This window comes from Macrobrachium rosenbergii, chromosome 56 (assembly GCF_040412425.1).
Source record: "Macrobrachium rosenbergii isolate ZJJX-2024 chromosome 56, ASM4041242v1, whole genome shotgun sequence".
In the NCBI taxonomy this organism is placed as follows: Eukaryota; Metazoa; Arthropoda; class Malacostraca; order Decapoda; family Palaemonidae; genus Macrobrachium; species Macrobrachium rosenbergii.
In genome coordinates, this window is record NC_089796.1 from 20849074 (window position 1) to 20875218 (window position 26145).

The following is a 26145-nucleotide window of genomic DNA, read 5'->3' on the forward strand; positions in this document are numbered from 1 at the left end:
AGTGCTCTGAATTTCTTTGTCCAGAAGACAAAATTCGGAATGGAAACGAATTATTCTATTCTATCATCCATTTACCAGGGAGACTGGATGATCCCAATAGGTATGCAGGATACTTACTTCCACGTCCCCATACGTCCGGACTCCGGGAAGTAACTCAGATTTGGATTTCAGGACCGAGTCTACCAGTTTCAAGCCCTGTGCTCTGGTCTCCTACTGGCTCCTCAAGTTTTCACGTATGTTCTTTCCCCCTGGCAGGGTGACTCCATCTCATGGACAACATCTCACTTTACTTGGACTATTGGCTCCTTCGATCCCCGACGAAGGAACAAGGTCACTTCACTTGGACTTTTGGCTCCTTCGATCCCTGATGAAGGAACAAGGCACAGAGGACCTTTGGAAGACCCTTCTTCTAACCCAGGACTCAAGTTTATTAATCAATCTTCAGAAGTCCCAGCTGGCTCCGTCTCAGTCGATAGTATATGTGGGGATGATGATAAACTCGGAACTTTTGGGATTTTCTATCCCCGAAGAGAGTGGAGTCCTGTTTGCAAACTATAGATGAAGTTCTCTCTCTCCAGACCTGCTCAGTCAAAAAATAGATAAGTCTCCTCAGGACTCTGGCCTCCATTAAGCAGTTTGTTTCCCTAGGAAGATTTCATATGAGACTGCTGCAACTTCCTCAGAGCCAGCTGGGACAGGAAAACGCACCCAGACTCGTTTGTGTTTCCTGTGACCCAGGAGACCAAGAGGACATGCTATGGTGGAGGTCCGAAGACCGACTGTTGGAAGGGAAGTCTCTCCTCCCTCAGAATCCTGACCTAGACTTCTTCTCAGACGCATCAGACCTAGGTTGGGGAGCTCTCCTGGGAGACAAGGAAGTCTCCGGGATGTGATCTCAGGAACAAGAAGAGCAGCACATCAATGTGAAAGAGTTGAAGGCGATTCACTTGGGTTTGCAAGCCTTCGCAATAGAAGTTTTTGGCAAGATGGTGGCGGTCCACTTGGACAACACCACAGTCCTGCCTTATATCAGCAAGCAAGGAGGAGCCCATGCTTTCTCCCTCTGCGAAGCAGCAAAGAATCTTCTTGTCTGGGCAAACCATAATCGGACAAGAATCGTCATGAGATTCATCCAAGGAAAACTGAATGTCTTGGCAGACCAGCAAAGCTGCCACAATCAAGTCATCCCCACAGAATGGACTCTAGACCCACTTGTCTGTTTAGACCTGTGGAAGCTGTGGGGGAAGACGGACTCTGGACCTCTTCTCGACTTCCAGAAACCATCGACTTCCTCTGTTTTGTTCACCAGTCCCAGATCCCTTAGCGTGGGTGACGGATGCCATGCCCCAAGACTGGTCAAACAAGGACCTGTATGCTTTCCCTCCATTTGGCATGATAAGGGAGGTTCTGAACAAGTTCCAGTCCCACCAGAATGTGACAGTGACATTAATAGCCCATTTTGGCCTCTGAGGGAGTGGTTCCCGGATCTCCTCCGGCTTCTGGTAGACTCCCCAAGGTTTCTCAACAAAAGCCAAGTCTGCTCAGACAACCTCATTTCAGGTGGTTCCATCGAGGGTTGTCCACTCTAGCTCTGACAGGTTATAGACTGTCAGGAAGCTCCTCAGAGAAAAAGGGTTTTCAAGAGTGGCTGCAGAAGCTATTGTGAAATGTAGACGTCAATCATCCAGAAACGTCTACCATAAGAAGTGGCCTATCTTCTGCACTTGGTGCAGAAGAAGTGGCATCTCGTCTTCTCAGATGACTATAAGAGAAATAGTGGATTTTCTATTATTTCTGAGGACCTCCAGAAACTTGTCCTCTTCTACTATTGAAGGTTACAGGGCCATGCTGAGCTCTGTTTTCAGACATAGGGGTCTGGACTTATCCTCAAACCAGGACCTGTCCAATCTCATACCTGCAAGCAGAAGAAAGCAGACCTAGTATCTAGGAATTTAGGTGTGGTCCTTAAATGGCTCTCTGGCTCTCTTTTCGAACCCCTTAGTTCTACATCCTTTAGGAATCTTACTAAGTAGACCCTCTTCCTGGTAGTCTTATCAACTGCTAAGAGGGTCAGTGAATTTCATGCCATTGATAGAAGGATCGGGTTCTCTTGAGGAAATGCAGTCTGCTCGAGTACCTTGGGGTTCCTGCAAAGAACGCGCCTCCGTCCAAACCCTGGCCTAGTTCTTTTAGCATTAAAAGTTTAATAGAGATTTTGGGTTAAGAAGATGAAGAGAAAGCGCTTTGTCCGTTGAGGGCTTTAAACTGTTATCTGCATAGGACTGAGAAGATACGAGGACCTTCCAGTAGCCTTTGGTGTTTGGTCAAAGACTCCTCTTGACCCCTTACAAAGAATGCCCCATCTTTCTTCTTAAGGGACCTTATTTGCGAAGCACATTCTCAGGTTGGAGAAGACCTCCTACCTGCTTTTGAAGTTAGAGCACCCAAAATCAGGGCTGTAGCTACATCGTTAGCATTTAAGTACAACCTCTCGCTCTCTTCCATTCTCCAAGCAACATACTGGAAATGCAAGTCGATTTTTGCACTCCATTACTTACGGGAAGTGGAAACAGTTTTAATAATTGCAGTACCTTGGGTCTTTGATTGGTGACTGGCATGGTGTTGGGGGAAGAAGAAGTGTAAGAAGTATCCCTTCCATCCTTATTCTCTTGCTCTGACCCCAGGTGCACAGTCTTAGGGAGCGTGGGGGTACTGTGTACCTGGATACCCACCAGTTTTTAGTGGAGGGGTGGTGGTTTTTAATTATGCTGTGTAGGTAACAGTGTTGTCTGTCTGGTTGATTTTGTGATGGTACTGTGACCAGGGCAGGAGCAACTATTGATGCTTTGCTACTCTTCCTATACCACCTCATCACTGCGGGTTAAGATGAGCACCAACCAGAGGCAGTATCTTCCTTCAGTAGCTCTCTTACCAGGTAAGGAAACAACAAGCATTGTACCAGTGCTAGCAATTTTTTCTATTCTCACATTCATTACATATACTAATGTTTTGGGGTAGAATATGTTCAGGTATCCCACCTCCTGTCAATGTGGGAATCAGCTATATAATTACTTGGTAAGATTCTTACATAACACTGTCATTTTTATGATAAAATAAAGTTTTATATATACTTACCAATTAATTACAGAATGGGAGCCCTCCCTCTTCCCCTCGCATGGGCATAAGGGCACAAACAAGTTGAACCTCTTTGCTGAGTTGTTCCTTTCTTTCCCAAAAGTGGGCGGGACTAGTTACCTACACAAAACAAAAGAATCGCTACTGAGAATTTCAATACTTAGCTGCCATGCGAGTTGAACCTATAGGCTATGTAATTGCTTGGTAAGTATATATAAAACTTTATTTTATCATAAAAATGTCGTAGTAATTTATTTTAAAATTTGTTTTAATCATTATGATTTTTTGTATCCTTTAACATTTGAGAGTTGATTGAGATGATTTCATGCATATAGAATTTCTCAGTTAGATATTTGCTTCTGGATAGGCACACAACTTCCTTTTTTCATCATTAATCTTAGGATGTTGTAAAGACTTGTAGCTGATTGTGCTGTTCATGTGCTTTAGGAAATAATTTTAACTGATACTGGTTTCATATACTTTAGGATAAATTTATCCTTTTATCAGGTGCCAATATATTTTTGAGGTGAAACTTACCCTATATCATTAGCTTTATCTGCGGCTACTTGATGCGGGTTCAACAAGTATTAAAATTGAAAGGATCGTTAATGAACGCTCCAATAGTCACCCCACCCTTTGGAGGTTGGGGGTAAGATAGTAAATGTTTTGGTTGTCGTTCTTCTCTAGTTGGCCAATACGCTCAGCCATTTCGACGAGTGCTCTAAAATTTGGGTTTGTTTTCTTGATTAACAAATGGATTGTCTGGATTTTGACATGTAGTAGGCAATATGGATTCTTATTCTCAATCTTCCTTATCGAAATATTTTAGATTTTGTAAGGTAAGTGGTTGTAAGACCAGATTGAGTTAATTGACCTACGTATGCACGAACTGTGCATGGATCATCGAGACGTGAATTGTGATTCAGACAACCTTTGTGATCATTGCAAGGATTGGTCTTTGGGAGAGATAGAGAAGATGATAAATTACCGAATTAGAAGGAAAAGGATAGACTTAGGAGAGAGTAAACAGAACTGTCTTAAATCTAGGTTTTCTTTAGAATTAACACCTGGTCAAGAAGAAAGAGATAAGAGTATAGTTTCTTCTCAAGTGGATATAGGTCCTTCTACTCCCAAATGTCAGCTCAGGTTAGTAGGCTAGATTTAATGCAATTAGATATTGATTCTGTTAAATCTAGTGATGACTTTTGCCTAACAATTTGAGTCTTTTGCATCGAATGTGCCTAGTACATTGGCAGGGACAGTTTCCCCTTGTTCCTTTGGCCACTCCACAGATGCAACCTTGCCTGTCACCTCAGCACCCCTGCCAACAGGCCTGGTAGTCCCAGAGTTTTTAGACGAGGACTAACATCTCAGGATGTTCGAGGACTGTGCCCTCTGTCTCCTGCCCTTGTTTTTGGTCCTCCATTGACGAGAGTTATCTTGCAGTCGCATAAGGACAGTTCTGGTAGGTCCTGTATGTTCAATAGGTCTAGAACTTATGTTTGACCCTGTTGTCTCATGGGTTATTCTAGCGATTTGTCCAAGCGAGATAACCGATCTCAATCTGTGGCGAGTGCTGCCCAGACAGCTGCAGCTATTGCTGCTTGGCTCAGATCTGTAGTTCATTTATCAGGAGAGCGTTCCCCTTTTATCCCCTGATGGTCCAAGAAGTTTTGTTAGGCTATCAGGAGGAGCGTTCCCCTTTTATCCTGATGGTCCAAGTTTTATTTAGGTATCAGGAGGAAGTGTTCCCCTTTTATCCCTGATGGTCCAAGTTTTGTTTAGGCTATCAGGAGGAAGTGTTCCCCTTTTATCCCTGATGGTCCAAGTTTTGTTTAGGCTATCAGGAGGAAGTGTTCCCCTTTTATCCCTGATGGTCCAAGTTTTGTTTAGGCTATCAGGAGGAAGCGTTCCCCTTTTATCCCTGATGGTCCAAGTTTTGTTTTTGACAAGGCTACTGTTACGTCCATGTCCAGGCTTTTGTGGTTTTTATGGACTGTTTTTCCATGTTAGACTAAACATGCCAGATATTTGGTTTTGCCAGTCAGTTCGTTAGTTTCCAAGTCCGCATGGCCGGCAACGAGTCTGCACTGTTGTCTGTAAGTCCGCACAGGTGTCTGCAAGTCTGCACGGTTGGCTGTGAGTCCGCACAAGTTCACATGGCCAGCAAGTCCGCACGGATGTCTGCAAGTCTGCATGGTTGTCTGCGAGTCCGTACAGTTGCCTGTGGGTCCGCACGTTTGTCTGTGAGTCTGCACAGGCGTCAGCTAATCCGCACAAGTTTCAGTGATTCTGCATGGGAATCAGCAAGTCTGCATGGCCATCAGAGTCCACTTGGGGCATTACAGAGTCCTCATGGCCATTAGCGAATCCTCACGGCTGTTAGCAAATCCTCATGGCCATTAGCAAGTCCTCATGGCTGTTAGCTAGTCTGCACTGCTGTTAGTGAGTCTACATGGGTGTTAGTGAGTCTGCATGGGTGTTAGTGAGTTTGAGGCATCAGTAAGTCCACATGAGGCTTCTGCGAGTCTGCGTAAGGAGTCAGTAGTCTACTTAGTGAGATTTGACTTTCAAGTTTCTGCCAAATTGATTATGAGATCTTTAGTGTTTGGTCTTGTGAGACCATCTGGCTCTGGGACTACTTTTGTAACTGAGGAAGAGGACTGTTATTGGCCTTGCTCTTCCTGATAGGAAGAGGAGCAATTAGTCTATCCCCTCAGTTTTAAGGAATTAGTTCAGTTGTGCTTAGACTGATACCTGAAGTCCTTCCTTTAAGCTATCAGTTTCTGTATTTGGGAGACTTCACTCACTGGCAAATTCTTGGCCAAAGAGTCTCCTTTTTGAAAGTCCTCTCTCTTGTCTTCCTTGCTGTCTAATAGTAAGACTATGGTGTATCTAGCAGGGGATTTTTACCCCCTCTTATCCTGGTCCTGGTGGTGGTGTCCATGTTTTTCCAGCCAAGAGGGGCTCAATTGAGTCTGTTGGGCCACATTTCTGGATTCAAGAGGCTGAGAATATGTATTGAACTTGGCTAATGCCATTGAAGCTATACCCTTTAGTGAATTGGGCTGGACACTCTTAACTGTGTTTGAAGGAGTCCCATGTGGCCTAGGAGAGCAGCCATGCTCTCAGCTAGTCCCTTCAGTCTCCCTGCTTAGTAGGCAGTGATTGATTTCAGCTCTTCCTTTTGGGAAGTAATAGATTACAAGCTATCCATTTCTATAGCTACAGGGACAGGGAAGGTGACAAAGAAGACCAAAATAGTAGTTTTCTCCATCATTCTCAGGCCAACAAAGGGACGTCTCCTCCTCTTCCTCGTACTATAGTGCATTTTGGGCAATTCTACCTCTTTCTCCCGGTCTTCTTCCCAGGCTCAGGAAGGAAGAAGTGTCCTTTTGGAAACAAGGATCCAGATTTCATTCTGTCATTCTGTCAAAGGCGGGTGTGCATTTCCTCCACTAATATCAAGATTCCGAAGTTTGATTAGCTCATCGAGCCTTCGTGTGCCGGTGGGTGCAGGTTGGGCCACTTCACTGAAGTGTGGAAACGCTTAGTGTAGACGCCCTGATAGTGGAAGTTCTTCTGGAAGGTTATTGCATTCCTATCAGGAATTCATTGCCTCTTCAACAAGCTCTCAACCTTTCAGTCATGCAGAGCAACCTATAGAAGAGACAGGTGTTGGTCAGGAAGTCTTTTCTCCATTAGAGAAGGCAGCACTAGATGAAGTACCAGCTACTTTGCTGGCCTTTTTACACTGGCTATCTAGTGCCAGGCAGTGGGAGGTCGAAAGACAGTCCTAAACATATACAGGCTCAACTTCTGTGGCCAATTGTTCCCCCCCTTTTTTTCTGTGGAGTCAACCTCCATGGTCTTACCTCCTTGGAGGAAGGTACATGGATGTTTATGGGGTACATGAATGATGCATACTCTTGTTTCCCCATTTACCAACTTTCAGGAAGTGCCTACTCTTGTTTTTCCGGAAAGACATGTAGTGGACCCCCGCCTATTTGCGGTTCTAGATTTGTGGCTTCACCTATTCGTGGATTTCTCTCTGGAACATATATGCACATTATTCATAAAAAATTCACCTCTTGCAGTATTTTTCATAGAGAATTGTTCACAAATTACTGTATTTTCATATTTTTGTGTAAATGCACTATTTGTGATAAAACTATTAAAATATTCAGGTATAAGCATTTTTAAAGGTTTTTTGGTGCTATGAACAATCAAAATAGGCATTTATAAGCATTTTTAGAGGGGTTTTAAGTATTCGAGGATTTTAGCTATTCGCAGGGATAGTGGTACGCATCCCCCTTGAATACCGGGTATCGACTGTATCAATGTTGAGCTCTTCAATTCGGGCTGAATTCCATACCTCAGGTTTCCACTAGGGTGCTATCCCCTTCATGTGTTACTTACTAGGAGTAAAGTTACTTCTGTAGCTGGACGACTGGATTATCTTTGTGAAGTCCTGAGGGCAAGAGAGCCTGTACTGGGCTTGGCAATGCCCTAGGCTTACTAAGAATGTCACAAGTCATATCTGGAACCTACACAAAGACTGACCTACCTGGGCATGGTGATTGATTCTGTTCTGTTCAAGGTTTTCCAAAACAACCTCAAGTAGACAATCTCTTGTTAATCTTGAGAGAATTTTCCTCCTCAGGGAGCATGCCAGCTTATGCTGGTTGTATCGCTTAGGCCACTTGTCTTCTCTGGAGAAGTTAGTTCTGAGTGCTCGACTTTGGATGTTACCTGTTCAGTTGCACCAGCATGGAGAGAGACTTAACTAAACCATGAGTTATACCTGTGGAGCCAAGAACAGTTCCTTTCCCTTCATTGACCATTACCCTAGTATTGCTTCTTGTGGGGAAGTCCGTAGAGCCCCTGAACCCAGGCCTCTCACTATATTCAGTTGCTTAAAGGGTGTGGTCACCAGTAGAAGCAAGTCTTCTCAGTGACTGCAAGGAGTTGTTGGCCATCCATGAGGGATTTAAGTACAGGCAGTCCCCGGCTATTGGCGGGGTTCTGTTTCTGAGGGTGTGATGATAACTGAAAATCGGTGATTTTTGGCGCTGCGTTATCAGCACCGAAAAGCTCCGATTTTCGGTTATCGGCGCCTCTGTTAGGTACGTATCGGCGCCAATACCCAATTATCGGTGCCGATAAGCAGAAATCTGCAATTTTCAGCGCCGAAAATTGCTGATTTTCGTCACTAGACAAGCCCCATAAAACCGGATCACGGTTAACCAAGCCTGCCGTTAACTGGGGACTGTCTGTAATTTCTTCCTTCTCGGGCGTGCCTTCTCTAGGTCATATAAGAAGAAAGGGGGCATGAATTCGGAAACCTTGGTAGCCATCGCCAGGACTTTAGCTTTTGGACAGTGGAGAGGAAGATTGTTCATATACCTCAGTTGTTTCCTGGTTGACTGTATGTTTGGTGGACAGGTTAAGTCATCCAGGACAGGTACTTTCCCACGATTGATCTTTACCCTGTAGTTGCAAGGCAATTTGGAGAGTGTTCAGCCAACCCCTCATTGAGATCTCTTTGCAGCAAAGTTGAATGTATGTCTCCCTAGTTCTGGGCCCTCAAGCCTGGGTAGCAGACGTAATAGTTCAAGATTGGACAAACTATTCGTGTATGCCTTCCCTATATTTCCGCTGTTGAAGGGGATACTCTAGGGTTGAGGACTACTGGGAACTCCACCATGTTTCTAATTGCACATGGGTGGCCAAGGAGGCAGTGGCTCCCAGTCCTTCCACATATCAGCAGTTCCTAGGCATGACCTCCATAGGCATATCTACTTAGCCAGGCGGGGACAGGGAAGCTGTATGGAAATATCGAAATGCTGTGCCTAACCATATGGAAACTTGTCTAGCTCCTCAGCTCCAGAGACTTTTATAAGGCATCTAGGAGCTGTTTCTTAATGACAAGGGGAAACTCCACCAATTTCTTGTTCAATATCGCAGGAGCTGTATGGATTGTGGTGCAAGTCCAGGGACTGCTCACACCAATATTAACAATACATAAGGGGCTGCACTTCTTGAGAGATGCCAAAGGATTGTCTGTTTCTTCCATCAAGGCTATAAATCCATGCTAACTTAGGCGAAACTGTTCACACTTTTCAGCTGGGTTGCTGGAGGTTCTGCTTAGCCACTTGTATGGAACCTAGTCATTGGCTTAAGACTCATTAGTGGCCCTCTTTTCTACCCCAGAGCGAGAGGCTTCTCTCAAGTCTCTCTTGTAGAACTTTCTGGTGGTCTTGGCTTGAGCCAAAAGAGTAAGTGGGTTACATGCAATATATTCATTAGTAGGGTGTTCACACACTGGAGCGGAACTATCTTTTTTTATTGCATCCTTACACGTTCAGATGATGTCAAGACCAAAGCTCTTCCTAGAGTTTTTTCCATCCCCACTTTAGACACACTGACCTCTGAGGAAGATGAGCTTCTTTGATGGCCTGTTAGGGCTATAGGGATTTACGAGTATACGTACATCCCATCTTAGCCATTAGGGAAGCAGTGTAGGAGCCTATTTTGCACCGTTCAAGAATCCTTAGGTTCCTAGGTCTTAGATGCCGTGGTTTTCTTTGTTAATCCTTAATCTTGGAAGTACACCATGCATTTTATCCAGAGGATTGTCCCCTTTTGAAGGTGAAACTGCATGATGTCAGAGCAACAGCTTCATTGAATAGTTTTCATCAGTACCTCTCTCTAGACTGTTAAACCTTGGCAGCACAGTGGAGGTGTAATTCTGTGTTCACTTCTAATTACTTGAGGGCCATCTACACCCAGTAGGAAGACTGCCATACACTAGCACCTATAGTTGCAGCATGGGAGATTTCTCCTAGTCTACCCCTTACGTGTTACAAACAGGTATAGGTTTTCACTATCAGCCTTATGTATTGGAGTTCGTACATGGTAATATCATACTCACCCTTTGTTTTGATTGCAGTATAATGCTTAGTTGTATTTACTTTGTTTCTCTTAGGTAGGGACAAGCAAAGTTCATTAGAGTAAATGATGTTGGATTTATGTTGCAGAGCCATTGCTCCTTATTGGAGAAAGCTATCCTGAGCTGATTGAGAACAACTTTTTCATGCAAAATTGGTGTTGTTTTGGGTGTGAGGTGCCACAGCATCTCAGTTAGGTAGGTGGTAACTCTTTAGGGATCATGTTTAGTTGTGGTTTTAGCTCCCATCAGCTCTGCAGGCCTGAGGCACAGAGGCCAAACTTGCCATTCTGCATGTCACAATCTCAACCAATGGTTATATTCAGGGTCCATGTTCCACCTCTTTGCAATAGTGGACCTGAAGTTCTCCGTTGGGCGAGTCGGTAGAGTTGTCGCCTAGCACTCGCTAGGCCCGAGTTTGAGTCTCCGGCCAGCTAATGAAGAATTAGAGGAATTTATTTCTGGTACTAAAAATTCATTTTTCGGAATATTGTGGTTCGGATTCCACAATAAGCTGGAGGTCCCGTTGCTAGGTAACCAATTGGTTCTTAGCCACATAAAATAAGTCTAATCCTTCGGGCCAGCCCTAGAGAGCTGTTAATTAGCTCAGTGGTCTGGTAAAACTAATATATACTTAACTTTAACCTGATGAAGATCCTCATCTGACAAGAACATGCCATGGGATTGTATTCATTGGGTAAGCAGCGATAAGGATATTTCTAATATCTGATAATTTGGTTATAGGGAAATCTCTCACCCTCCTTCAGAACTCAGTGTTGGAGTCAGCTAATGATAGAGGGTAAGCTTCACCTCCAAAATAATGATTTTTATGATAAAATAAATTTTTTAGGTACTTACCCTCTATCATTAAGATCCCTCTCTCCTCCCCTCTTAAGAGATCAAGAAAAGAATGACAACCAAAATATTCGCTGTCCTATCTCCACCCTCCATAGGGTGGGGTCGGTGGGGTAACTATTGGGAGTGTTCTTTAACGATGCTTTCAGTTTTAACCCTTGTCGAACCTGCTCCAAGTAGCCACAGATAAAACTAATGATAGAGGGCAAGTACCTAAAAAATTGATTTTATCTCAAAAATCATTGTTTTGTAGACATCTGTTGAAAACTGGAATTTACTGTATAGCCTGTGAATAGTCAGCATGGCAAAGAGTGTGGTATAGTATAGTTATGTATTTGGTTATCAGATGTTCTATGAAAGTAAATTATTACAAAACATTTATTGTACCATAGTTTGCCAACACTCACTGGTTATTACAGTACAGCACTTATACAATGTAGAGAGAGTGCTGGTTTCTCCCATGAACGAGGGCTGGTGAACTTTTGAATTTGACCACACAGACCATTGCCCTCTGATGAATTGTTTGAAATAGGTAAATATAGAGATAATTTGAATAAAAGATTTTGCTGCCTTCTATAGAGGAGTAAGGATTGCATATCTCTTTAGTCTGAAATTTGTGTTCTACAGTTCATACATTGTTCCTTGTTGGGGAAGAGAAGCCTTTGGAAGTATTTGCTAACTACAGAACAATTTGTTTAAAAGCACTATTTGTTGCGATGGGAAAACAAAATTATGAAAGCGTAGGTTTGTATCCTAGGGAAAATACAAATTTCTCTCTAAAATTTGGTATTTTTGATGCAGTGGCTAAACAGCTGAATATCTTTTTATGTGGGACGTGGATTGAGCTAGAGAGTACATCTTTAATTTGAATGACTATGAGATAAGAAGTTAATGTACCTGCAATGTTGCAAACTCACTTTAGGGTTTAGAGCTGTTTTTCATGTTTTGTGTTAAACTCTGTTTCTTTGTAGGTCTGATCTGGTAGTGATTGGTATGTCCATTAAAGGACTGGTTATCTTATCTTGTTGAGCATGATTAGGCAGCTGTTGAGACCCAGGTATCTGTCAGAGGTTTGTGGAGAGGGTATGGTACTGTTTCATGTAGAGAGAGTCACATATGTACATTTACTTTTCCTGAAAGATGAGATCTATGCCAAAATTGCATTTAAATAAAACCTTGTAGCATAATCTTGGAACATACAGTAGTGCAAAATCTGTTACAGATAACAGCCATTTCTTATTTTACCATTTGTTGAAGTGGTTAATTAGCACTTTTTCAAATTTTTTTGTCTGAAAACATTTTGACTAACTGTAATAACAGTCCAATACTTAGTATATAACATTCTAATACAGTACTGTATATAGACTATTGGTCAACTCTAGCTCAGTTTGAAAAGATACACAATAACATTTAACACTCTTTTATAGATAAGTGGTCAACTCTAGATCAGTCTGAAAAGATTACTCAACACAGCCAATTTTTACACTTGAAACCTAGCTTTAATTTGAAGATGTGCCCTGACTAATATGGACACGAGTGTTTATAATGTCACTGCTTCCGTTCAACAATATACACTTATTTCTTTGGAGACATTTCTGTAATTTTTTCATATATAAATAAAATATGACAGAAGGGCTTGTTAATCATGTTTGGCCTAGAGTATGTTATGTGGCGTTATGTAAACAAGAAAGGAGTTGGAAAAACTTTATCACAAAATGAAATCAGAAAATAGCAACCAAATGCATTAAGCAACACCAAAAAGGCAGGAAAAGTAGATATAAACATTTATGGAAAACAGGAAATGAGAGCATTTTTACAAATGGAGTGATATAATGAGTAGGAAGAAAGATGTGTTGGGTCCTCACCCATGTTCCATGCATCCATCCATAGCATTCTGGGGTCGCTTTCCCTCAATGGCAGCAAATTCATATTGTATTTTTCCCAAAATTTGTGTGCATACAGTTGTGCAATTTGAACTAAAACGTAAGTCAAGACAGTGGTTTGTTCCTTTGTATAAATGTGAAAGTATGTCCAGAACCAAAAATCCTTTATGCTTGAAGTTTGTAAAGAAGACTTCAGATAATTATAATAGTACTGTGCATGTGATTACTGATGTTTCATTATTTACAATTTTTTATGGCATGTAAGACCTTAGGCTTTACAGTAGGAAATGTTAAGAACAAAAATTTGTTTACATGTAAGCTGCAGTATGGCAGAAAGAAATTTGACCAAATATGCAGCTAAGAAGACAGGAAAATATTTTTTAATGCGAATTCTACTTTACCGGTAATTTACAGAAGAATAAAAAAAAAGCAGCTTAGTTATAGCAGAAAACATTTATTACAAGTTACAAATAGTGAAGAAAATACCAGTAAAGCAAGAAACCAGACAAGCAGAGCAGTAATTTACAATGAAAGTATCATGCATGAATGTGAATTTAAAACCTGGCAAGAAGAAACGAAAGCATCTTAGGTACAGTAGAAAGTGTTTTCTAAGAGAACAAGCTTCCAGTACAATTATCATACACAAAAACAATATAAAGTTTGGAAAACATCAGCATCAAAAAATCTAATCATCTTCAAATTCTGAAAGTTATCAGTATCATCTGTATCATAGTGTAAAAACTCATTATCATTAATGCTGGTATCACTGCACGTTGCTATGATAATACTGTAATAAAGTGCCCTTATTAGGATAAACAGATACACAAAGTGGTGGCAACTCATGAGCAGCGATAGATGGCAGTGATGCTACTGAGGCCTTCAGCAGCGATTGGTAATTATCACCCTGATTTCGAGTTTATTTAAAAATTAAAAGTAATTTTCAGGTAAAAATACTGTAATAAGATACACGTGACAGGTATGACATAAATAGACAGTAAAACACATACTAGTTCAGAAACGGCTACTGTATAACATTTTAGAATTGGGTGCTAGTTGAAGATCTTTGTCTTTTAACATCCAGCTTTAATTTTTACAATGATAACTATTTTTAGTTATAGTACCTGTATTATTATTTTTAATAATGATAACAATACAGTGAACCCCCCGTATTCGCGGGGGATGCGTCCCACACCCCCCCGCGAATGGGTCAAATCCGCGAATGCTTAAAACCCCTCTAAAAACACTTAGAACTGCCCATTTTGATAGCTTAAACACAGAAAAACCCTGTAAAAATGCTTATACCTGAATATTTTAATAGTTTTATCACAAAAAGTGCATTTATTCATGAAAATTATATGAAAATACAGTAATTAGTCAATATTTCTCAGTGAGAAATACATGAATCGGCGAATTTTCGCGAATGATGGCTAGATATGTTCCACAGAGAAACCCGCGAATCGTGAGTCATGAATGTTGACAACGCAGTCGGGAGTTCACTGTACATTGATAATAAAGTTATTGAAGAGAATGACCGTAATATTACAATAGTATTATGGAATTTGAATAAATAGTCTATGGAATTTGGGAAAACATCAACCTGCCAGATATTCTAACTTTGCATATAAGATCTGGGTGATTTTTTTATTCCTTTTATAGAAAAAATGGGGCCATATGCTATCAAAAGTGGTATATGAATGACTTGTACTCGATATCAACTGTAGGTATTTGTATTTGTAATAATATAATGTATTATAAGATTACATAATGTGAAATATATTGTGTTTTAATTGCGTTTACACATGCAAGTATTTTGTGTCTCACTTCTCAAGTGTAGGTGGAAACATTCTTCATTAGTAGTTTATCTAATATACTGGATTAGGTATTTGCACTGTTAATTATGTAAAATCCCATCTCCTGTTGAGATGAAATTAGAACATAGGGTATAGTGTAGGATTTTTTGCTAAAATTATGAAAAGTGTCAGAGGGAACGTTATCTCTCTCTCTCTCTCTCTCTCTCTCTCTCTCTCTCTCTCTCTCTCTCTCTCTCTCTCTCTCTCTCTCTCTCTCTCATATACAGTGGGTTATGATCAATTGTTTTAAGGGATATTGAAAACTTGACATGCATTGCTGAAACCACTTATTTCCTTCTGAGAATGTACTCCTAAAGTTAATGAAAACACTTTTGTTTGCTAAAGGTGCTATTTATGTTTTTATAAGCCAGTGTTTGTTTAAATGATTTCAAGTCCCATCCCCTTCCAGTTGCCTTTCTTCAAGCAGAATGAAGCCAGACATATATCATTGGGAGACACCAGAAGATATTATCAATATTGAGCTCTTTCTAAGTGGCATGTGTCACCTTTTTGAAAGTTAAGGTGAATGTTTAGCAGTTTTATATAATGCTATGGGGAGGGATTAGGAACAGATAGTGTAGCTTTCAAGTTTTTTTTTTATTATTAGAGAGAGAGAGAGAGAGAGAGAGAGAGAAGAGAGAGAGAGAGAGAGAGAGAGATCCACTGCAAACAAAAAAGTAATACAAAATGTCCTTTAGAAATGCTGGGTAAAAGTAGTCACACAAGACATGTAGTTTGTGCTAGAAATCAAATAAAGATGATTGAAAGATAGTCAGGACAGCACAAGAAGAAGCCAAAGTAGAGGACATAGTTTAGAAAGAATTTTTGTTGAATTGTGTTAAGGATGGTATGTGTAATATTTTCACAAGTATTGTTCCATCCTTGTCTCAAGTCTGCCAAAGGTTTCATACTTCAGCTTCATCAAACTTTGAATTCGTAATTGTGCTACATTATTATGCAGTAATACTGCCTCCATACACTATGAATATGATGCATTATGAAGAGGATAACTTGAGATTGCATGGGCAAAAGTAAATTTCATTTGGAGCCTAGATGGCTGAGCTCATGTTAGAGACTCCAGTTCTGAAATTAGCCATGAAGTGTATTGATTATTGGTATGTCTAGCTCATGATTGTTTATGGCTGTACCACTGCTTAAGATAAAAGACTTTACTTTGGATAAAGCAATCAGAATGACAGTTGCTCAGAGTTTGAACAAACATCTTCTTTTTTCAGGCTCAGAAGATGAGTGGAAAGTCTGCAACAAGTGTACCCAATGATGAAGTTTCACAGACTTCAGAAGCTGCCAATGTCGATAAAAGATATGAATGTACTACCTGCAGAAAATGTTTTTCTTCTAAACGCAGCCTGACCGTGCACATGGATGGGCACTATGGCATCAAGAGGTATAAGTGTGATATGTGCAACAAGAGTTTCAAGCAAAAGAGAAATCTGAGTGTACATGCACAGAAATGTATGCCAAATGAGCATGATTGTATCATTTGTAACTTAAACTTTTGGACAAAGGAGGAGCTTTATGCTCACATGGAAATGCACAAAGGGGTCTCTTATGAATGCATTTTATGTAGAAAAAGTTTTCCAACTCTGGCACATCTCGATGCTCACACAGATACTCATATGGCGGAATTAAAGCATAGATGCCATGTCTGCAGTAAAATTTTCTTGAATGCTACCATGCTAAAGAACCACCTAGAATCTCATTATATTGACAAGGAGTATGAATGCATGATATGTGGTTTGACATTTTCAAGTGAAGTTCGGCTTAAATCTCACATTATAGATCATGAAAAAGGGATTACTAATTGTACTCTCTGTAACAGAAAGTTTTCCAATCAAGAACGATTTGATAAACACATGGCAGAACACAGCAGAAGGAAGTATGTGTGCAAAATCTGTGGGAAAGGGTGTGTTACTAGCACTTACCTTGAAGATCACATGGATATACATGAAGGTATTAAGAGACACAAGTGTCCAATATGTCAGAAAAAATATCGGTTCAGAAGTGCCCTTTCAGTTCACATGAATGATCACAATTTACCATATCAGAGGGTATTGAAGGTAGGCAAGAAAAACTGCAATAAAGAATTTACATCACAAAATGAGGAGGCTGTAATGCTTGATAAAAATAGTGTTGGTGTTGACTTTGATTCAGGAAGTGAAGTGGGTGGAGTGCAAGTTGGAATTGAAGTGGGAGAAGCACAAGTTGATAATTTTGATACAGATTCAGAATCATGGAACAAAGAGAAATATTCACTCAATATAGGAAACAGTGCTAATGGTTCAGAATTACAAAACATTGGATCCGGTTCACAGAAGTGTGGTAAAATGCACAGGTGCCTAGTATGTAAAAAGGAATTTACGCTTAAAGGTACCTTGAAGCTTCACATGAATATTCATGGAGATAAGAAATATTTTTGCCCTTTTTGCAATAAGAAATTTAGTTACAAGTGCAACCTTAATACCCATTTGAAAAAGATCCACAAGTCATTACAACCAGTTCCTAACCTTTCATCTCCAGACAATGTTAGTGAGACATCAACTTGAATCCTCTTGATGGGGAATTGCTCATAACTTAGTTTTTAAAGATGCGACTTCAAACTTTATTTTTGTCATATAAAATAAAATTACACTTCACAAATGACAGATTTTGATATGCTGTACAGTATTTTATATACAGTATTTATGGTATGATGTAAGCTTGTCTATACTTTCACATGATTCACTGCAAAATAAGTTCTGTAAAGTAAGCAGACTGATTTGATGATAATTTCCTAGTCGTTTGTACCCAGTTATTTGCTTTCTTTAATGGTTATCGGTGTATGGAAATTCGTATATTTAAACGATTGGAGAACAATCATGATAGTAATCTTTAGTTGTGGATTCAGTGATTTTTGTACCAGGATATTAAACTCAAAGTTATGTGATTGTATACACTATTATTAAGTGGACTCTCTCTCTCTCTCTCTCTCTCTCTCTCTCTCTCTCTCTCTCTCTCTCTCTCTCTCTCTCTCTCTCTCTCTCTCAGACAGAATGTATTTTGTGTCTCTCTCTCTCTCTCTCTCTCTCTCTCTCTCTCTCTCTCTCTCTCTCTCTCTCTCTCTCTCTCTCTCTCTCTCTCTCTCTCTCTCTCTCTCTCAGACAGAATGTGTTGTGTTTGCCAGTGAATATGTTAGACTTAAGAGCAGTCCCTGTTCTAGCACAAAGAGGCATAAGTGTAGAAGGGTGGTGATTGAAAATTAACCATACGAGAAAAATACTTTAGGTTATTGGCTTAATCTCTATTTCTTGTAGCTAAGTGCCTTTTCTAGGTCATTTGATATTTTTTTAGGTATTTTTATGGTAGTTATAGGTCACAAAATTTGGTTTAGAAGTTCTATTCTTGTATTTAGAGGAGAAGAAGTCAGATGTTAAAGTTGCTGTTGAATGTTGATGTCAGCAGGTATTGTCACCATTTTTTTGTAATATTTATGCATTAGGCTTTTGAATGATACAAATTGCCTCATTTTTCTAATGAAAAAAATGTGCAACTTACCAAATATTGTCTCGCCGTTATAAAGGGCTTGGGAAGATGTGATCATTGCCAAAAGTGCCACGAAAGAAATTGAATAACTGGGGGAGGTCATGTACAGTATTGGTATTTTAATAGTGCAGGTGATAAAGATTTGGAAAGTACTACTACTTTTTACACTATATAGTGACTAGAAGTAAGTTTTTATGCAAGTAAAAGAATAATTTGTGGAAGTACTCTGGAATTTATAAATGTATGATATATATTGTAAAAATACTATTTAAGCAACTTTGAATCCAGTTTTAAATAAGGTCATTACAGTTATATTCAAATTCTGTTACCAGATATAAAAGTAATACTGTATCTTGTATTACAAGATTTATGTATTTTAATAATCATTCTTAACATTAATAGAACCTATTGTTTTACTAGCAGTGGTTGATGTATAAGACATGATCTAATTTATGCAGTTGAGGTATGGAGTTTTGCAAGGACAGTGGAAATTAAGAGTTGCACCTACAGTATAGAATGCTGAGATTCATGGTTGAAGGAACAACAGAGTTGTTGAGATGTGGTTTCTAGCAGCTGGAAGGTAAATCAGGCTCATAAGGATTGAGATGCTATGAATATATGATGAGAAGGGATGAGGAGCTGTTAGTTATAAAAATTGTCAATAATTAGGACAAAGATCAGTAGGAAGGCCCAGAAAATCATAGAAGGTGTCTTGAGACAAAAGACTTAGACTAGATGAGCATTGAGACAGAAGTACACTTTTTGATAAGCTAAAGGACTGAATGCATTTCACATGTAGCCCTGTGAATACAAAGTATGTACAATCATTAGTGATGATAATATAAATTGATAGTTGATGCTCAAGCTGAATGAAATGGTTAAAATGACATGTACTCTTTAAATTTTAATTTTTCTGCTGCTACCCTCTTAAATCCAATCAGCATCATGTACATTATACTCATGGTTATGTGGTATTGCCTTTGGTTTTTAGGTTAAGCTCTTAGTATGTTTTATTTGAAGATTAGACTCAGATGTTAATGCAGGTATACTTTTGAAAGGTTTTTTCAGGTCCCATACGTGACAAGGTCAGATAGGAGTAATATCAACTGAATTGGTCCATAATTCTAGAAATATCCTTCAGGGTCCCAGAATTGTTTACCAGTTTTACTATTTTTGTGCAACTGTATTTGAAGTTCTCAGTTTCAACATATTCATCATGGAAATTACCAGTAATCATTTTTGTATATTTAAGGAATGATAAATCTTATTAAATGATCATTTTCGTAATCTTGCCACACACAAAACATTACATTTTTGGTAGTATTCCTACTCCTATTGTGACTGATAAAGGGTAAAGATGTGGAGATACCTCTTGAAATATAATGTTTTTCCGTTCTTGCATTTCGGGGCCGCTTTCTTGCATCATTTTATATTTATATGATAATGTGGTAAAATTAGGAATCTGCAGTAATGTAGGGAAAAAAATTTTTTTCTTCTGGGTATACAAAATATCACCTTTTATGTAGGAGCATTCCTCAGCAAAAGCTGGAATTGATCATTGAAACTTGGTAACAAGGGTAGTTAATTGTTGGTATGTAGATGAGTGGGAGGAACCACCCACTCAGCTGTCATCATCAAGCATGTTTACTTAAGCTGTGGTCAGATTAATACATCTTGTTGCGCTTTGACTGACCATCAGGTTGAAATGCTTTCATCATTTTTATTGTATGTTTGGTGTTTGTATTTTTTGTTCAAAATTGATAGGAACAAGTGAATAGGAACGGTGTACAGGTGTGAAACAGACCCATGAGTAGGCTGTCTCCATTGGCAAAGCAGATACACAAGTGACTGGTTTCCCATGCCGTCCACTTGTCAGCCAGGTACATTTCAACAAAAAGAAATATTTTGGCAGACCACCTCAATAGTCAGGTGCTGTTAGTCAAGACAGATTGGTCGTGTTTTTCTTGTGTGGCGAAGACACTTTGAGCTTTGATGAACTCGAGTGATTAACCTGTTTTCCACTTGGTTACACATGAAGTTTTTGGTGTTCTGCTCATTCATTCCAGACCCTGGGTTGCCTTGGAAAATGCCTCCCAGGATCCCTTGGGACCCCTGACTATCTTTACATTTCCTGCTGTCAGTATGCTTGCCTGAGTGATCAACCAGGTGTTTGCCATTTGGGGTCTCAGGTAACCCTGGTAGCCTCTCATTGGCCCCATACTGAGTGGTGTCCTGATCTGCTAGCTCTTCTTGTCGAAGCACCCAGAGATCCCCCATTGGCCCTTTTCACTGTCAGCACATGTTTTCAGGTAGCCTCAGCTACTGAGTATCAGGAAGCAAACCATCTATGAATGGTGTTCAGGATGGGGTCTCTTTCTCTCTATCTAAACCTTCTTTGTAGCACATCATGGACCTATTTGTGTACCTTTGTAGAGACAGGGCAAAGCCTGTTGCTCCTCTCAGTCCCTGTAGTGAAGCTTTTTGTTTTTCCTTTTGTTGGGCATGGACCTCTCATCCTCAGCAGAGTTGTCCAATCCCTTAGGAGCTGTTGACAGCTTTGCCCACCTTATTAAATTGGGTCTCCCAGGTGGGAGGTGAGTCTCTAGAGCCCAACTTAGGCATTGTAGAGTCTTGCGAGAGTCCTTGGGTTGAGATGTCACCTGCAAGACTTGTTGACAAGTTACTTGGCCTTTTGTATCATATCTTGTTCTCAGATGGAAGGGGATTCCTCTTCCCATTCTTGATTTTTTGGCAAATTCAGAACCCTCTTTCCAAGAATTTGTTTGAGGGAAGCCAGATGAGATGCTGTGGTGCCCTGCAGCACTGTATATTATTACTACTATTAATATTATTCAGAAGATGAACCCTATTCATATGGAACAAGCCCACCATTGCACTGAATAATCCTGATGGGTTCCGGCGCTTGGTCTTCAGGACCTAAATTTCATAATTAATCAATCACAGGGACCATTGGCTTGAAATTCAAGCTTCCAAAGAATATGGGGCTCATTAGGAAGTAAGAGAAAGTAAAGGGAAATACAGAAAGAAGAGATCTTGCTTATTAAAACGAAAAAACAAATTAATAGGATAGAAAAAATGTATTAAAATGCAAGGAGAAAAGCATTAGGGTAGTAATGCGTTGCATCCTCACTTGAGCTTTTGAAGTTCCAATTGCATGACATCCTCAGGGAGACTGTTCCACAATGTAATGGTGTGAGGATCTTAAGCCAATGTTTTGTTTCTCTTTGTAGCACCTATAGGCACAAGAAGGTGTGTCAAGAACACCCTCTCTTTCTGTCGTCATCAAGTGATCAAGCTGGCATACAGTTCATCCTGTGAAGAAGATGGTCACCCAGTCTGGGTTAGAGCTCATGAAGCCAGGAGTGTAATCCCATAGCCTTCTGGAGAACTTTAAGGTTCACAGGTAATGAGTGTAGGTGTCTGGTAGGACCAGACTACCTTTACCTTATTTTTCCCTAGGGATGTCACTTACAAATCCTTGGACCCTTCATAGGACCTGTGGTGGCTGCCCAAGCTATTGTATAGTCTTTAAGCTCTTCTCAAAAAAAAGCTTCAAAAGCATGAGGCTAAAGGTTGAATGGTTGAGTAACTAGCTCGCTTCCTTTGTTTTTTTTTTTTTTTTTTTTTTCCTTTGCAAGCCTGAGTACATTCTTTGGCTCCAAGCAGGTGGACTTCACAATTTGCCATCATATCTCAGAGCCTTAGCTCTTAAGGTGTGGTTCCCTCCACTCTCTTTATCAACAAGGCAAGGGGTAGAAATACTACATGAACATATCAAACTTATGATCGACATAATTATTAGATGCCTTCCAACCTGTGCTATCTTATGTTTAGGACAGCTTTTTGTTCTCCGAATTTTTCAAGTGAGAGTACAGAATTGCCTCTGTATGCCACATTTTATTGAAGGTTACAGGAGTCATTGCTTCTTTGCTCTTATTCATGACTGAAAGCATGACTTTTCAAGTGGATATTCAACTTGTCAGTCAATTGAGAGACTATTCTCCCACCTAAAGAGTGAGTCTATTACATAAAAAGAGATGGTTTTTATTCTTGTAGGAACAAGTATCAAATCTTTCAAGTAATTTGTATTTTTCCTAGGTAAACAAACCAGAGACTCTTATCATAATCCCACCTCAGCCACCCCTTGTAGTAGCTGATGCCAAGGTGAAAGGCGCTTGATGATGGCAGGTGAATGATGGTACTTGTCACCTACCTCCAGGTAACTGTGTAGTTACTGTACCAAGTTTCAAGGACAGATTCTGGCTTTCTTACTGGAATATTTCTCATAAAAAGCTCTGGTTTTTATACCTAGGAAAAGTATAAAATAAAAAAATTTAAGATATTTACACCTTTCTTAGACATCTTAGTATGCTACAACTTCCAGATCATAGACCATCCTCACAATCATAGTAAAGTATCTACAATAAAGGTTAAACTTTCCTGTAATAAATTGATGATTATTAATATTAATAATAAATTACTGTATTCGGAATCTGTTGGTGCTCCTGCAGCTCCCTTTAGTACAATATTATAATATATATATATATATATATATATATATATATATATATATATATATATATATATATATATATATATATATATATATATATATATATATATATATACAGGAATCTGCTAGTGCTCTGCACCAGCTCCCTTTAGTGTGTGTAATATAATATATATATATATATATATATATATATATATATATATATATATATATATATATATATATATATATATATATATATATATACACACACACACACACACACACACACACACACACACACACACACACACCTATCCATCTGTCTATCCATCTATCTACTCACATACATACATACCTGAAGGAGAAGGTGCAAGACCCACATGGATCCTAAGTATACTGTAGTAGTTTATGTCTAGGTTTCATTGCTTGGTCACATCTTGAGGGACATCTGTTAATATAATTATCAAACATTAGTGTGTTTGCATGAATATGAGTGAACAAATAACAATACAGATAATTGTGCTAAATTACACTTGAAAAAAAAATACATAAAAATATAGAAATTTCGTGAATTAATTCAGACAATACGTAAATCCCAAACAGTAAAAACACTTGCAGGAACAAACACCAACCTTTCAAAGCAAAAGTAAGAAACACACTAAAGTACATTTAAACCAACAAACCAGAGAGCAGAAAGTATAAATAACCAAACTAGGTAGTAAACCATGGGTTAGATGCAGTTTTGTTATTGAGGGATGGGACTCAGTTTGATATTAAGACTGTAGATTAAAAGCAATTCTGATGGTTCTTTGCTTGACCATTAATTTTTAAACAGTCATATTATTTAATTGGCGTTTTTGCAGTCATGGGCATGGTTTCTCGTGTGTGTGTGTATATAATTATATAATATATATATATATATATATATATATATATATATATATATATATATATATATATATATATATATATATATATATATATATATATATACCTATATATATATATATGTGTAATAATATAACATATACAGATGGTTCTAGTTATCAACAATCTGGTTTTATGAAGCTTGTCTAAGCGATGAAAATTGGTGATTTTTGGTCCTGATAATTGAGGTATTTAGTGCGATACCTTACCTAACAGAGGCGCACTGATCTCTAGTTGCTCGGCGCCAATAAATTAAAAATACGCTGATTTTTGGTTATCAGTGCCAATCCACCAAAAATCGCCAATTTTCAGTTATCAGTGATTTTACTTATCGTCATGCTGTAAGACGGATCCCACAATAACCATATATATATATATATATATATATATATTATATATATATATATATATATATATATATATATATATATATATATATATATATATATATATATATATATACAAACAGTCCCGGTTAACAGGGGCTCCGGTGCTGTGATCGGTTTTATGGTGCTTATTATAACGAAAATGCAATTTTACCGGTGATGAAAATCTCAATTTTAAACTTACCAGTTGCGCTTCTATAGCTAACAGAGGTGCTGATAACTTGAAAATCAGCGTAGCGCCGATTTTTAGTTAGCAACAATTTTCAGTTATCATCACACCCTCAGAAATGGAACCCTTTTTGATAACACTTCGACTAATATATATATATATATATATATATATATATATATATATATATATATATATATATATATTATATAAATAATATATTATATATATATATATATATATATATATATATATATATATATATATATATATATATATATATATATATATCCACAATACACCAAATATTGTTTTAATATCAATTCATTATACCTCAAGGAACAACACACCATAGGGAATTATAATTGACCTCTTGATGGTTCAGTGGTCAAAGGTCACTGTATATTAGTGGCATATTTTACCTGCGCCCTTTAGTATGTAATGTAAATATGCAAACCATTGTCATTTTACATGGGGCATTAGGTACATATATACAATTCATTTTTCCATTATTCCTTTCATTTAATTGTTATTCCATGTGAACTTTTTCTTTCTGTGTCCATATGTAGTGTTCTTAATAATACCCAAACAATAACAGTGTTGCCCTGCCCCAACTTTCACCATATTTTCTTCATTGCCCTTTTCCGATGCATAGATAAGATCAAGAAAAAGAGAGAAAGGAGTGGACATGTTAAGTAGGGTAAATAGTGCATACAAAAAAATCTTTACTATATAATAATCTGAAATTAATGAGATGGAAATAAATGAACAGGGTACACTTTGACTACATATAAGTATCAGTAAACTGTCAAGTACTGGAGGACAGGAAAGTCTTTGATAGAGAAGAATGTGTTAGCTTTCCATATGCATGAATGTGTAAATAGAGTACCACTTCAGAAATACAACTATGTTTTTAGTGTTATCGAAATATGTTTGCTTGTCGTAAATTTTTATGCGGCACAGTTAAACTGACTACTGGTGGCTGAGAGGTTGTTTACTGTGGGTAACAGTTGGAATGTTGACGCTTGTTTCATTGAAGTCCAATGTGAATTCAAGTGCTGTGTTGCTGCCATTGTTGGAACTAAAGTATCTACTGTCATATAAAATACCACATAATTTGTTTTCATTAGTTAGGCAATAGGATTTCAAAGGAACAGATGGTATATGTTACATCTGGGATGTTTTTGTTTTTCATTATAAAGTAGTGTTACAGGATTTCAAAGGAACGGATGGAATATGTTACATCTGGGATGTTTTTATTTTTTATTTTAAAGTAGTGTTACAGGATCACCAAGTCTTCAAGACTCACGACTTGTTCAGATGTGTGTAAAGAAAATTGAAGCAGGGTTAAGTTAAAGAAGTTGGACAGCTGTGGGGGAAAATACCAAAGGAAACTTGAAAAGTAGTAAGTTAGAAAGAAGCATGGCTGGGCCTGATGGCTTGCTGGTCAGAGGCTTTAGGGCAGGGCCGTCCAAGTTGTTTAGTCTGAGGGTGCTCTTGAAAAACAAAAAAGTCATGCAGGCCACCTGTGTGTGTATGCATGTATGGGGAGTGTGTGTGTATATGTGTATATATATATATATATTATATATATATATATATATATATATATATATATATATATATATATATATATATATATATATATATATATATATAATGTAACTCACGACAGGCGTAATGAAACTTTCTTTGTAGTTATTGATTTTTGCAAGGAGTATTTCTTTTATTCAGGATGGTAGTAAATATAATTTTTATGACATAAAGAAATATAAATTTCTTATTTTCCTCTAGACCACTTGCAAAAATCAAATGGGCCATTTTGGCCCACAGGCATGGAGTTGAGTGACCCTATCTAAAACATTGTAGTTAGTACCCCTGCACTATGGATTTATTATGAACTGGCATCACAGGCACAAGTCATTGACATCTGTA

General features: G+C 38.6%; 2 protein-coding genes across 2 annotated transcripts in view; both read left to right on the forward strand.

Moving 5' to 3' along the window:
* The window catches only part of Tpst (tyrosylprotein sulfotransferase), a 329702-nt gene that overhangs the window by 30037 nt on the left and 273520 nt on the right, over window positions 1-26145 (forward strand). The window lies entirely within an intron of this gene.
* LOC136836498 (zinc finger protein 26-like) lies at window positions 3157-21083 on the forward strand. Its single transcript, XM_067100845.1, has 2 exons — window positions 3157-3339; window positions 15908-21083. The coding sequence occupies exon 2, from the start codon at window positions 15917-15919 to the stop codon at window positions 17234-17236; it is 1320 nt and encodes a 439-aa protein (XP_066956946.1). The 5' UTR covers window positions 3157-3339; window positions 15908-15916; the 3' UTR covers window positions 17237-21083.

Coding starts and splice junctions, on each gene's coding strand:
- LOC136836498 (XM_067100845.1), top strand. CDS start 15,917: ATGAGTGGAAAGTCTGCAACAAGTGTACCCAATGATGAAGTTTCACAG.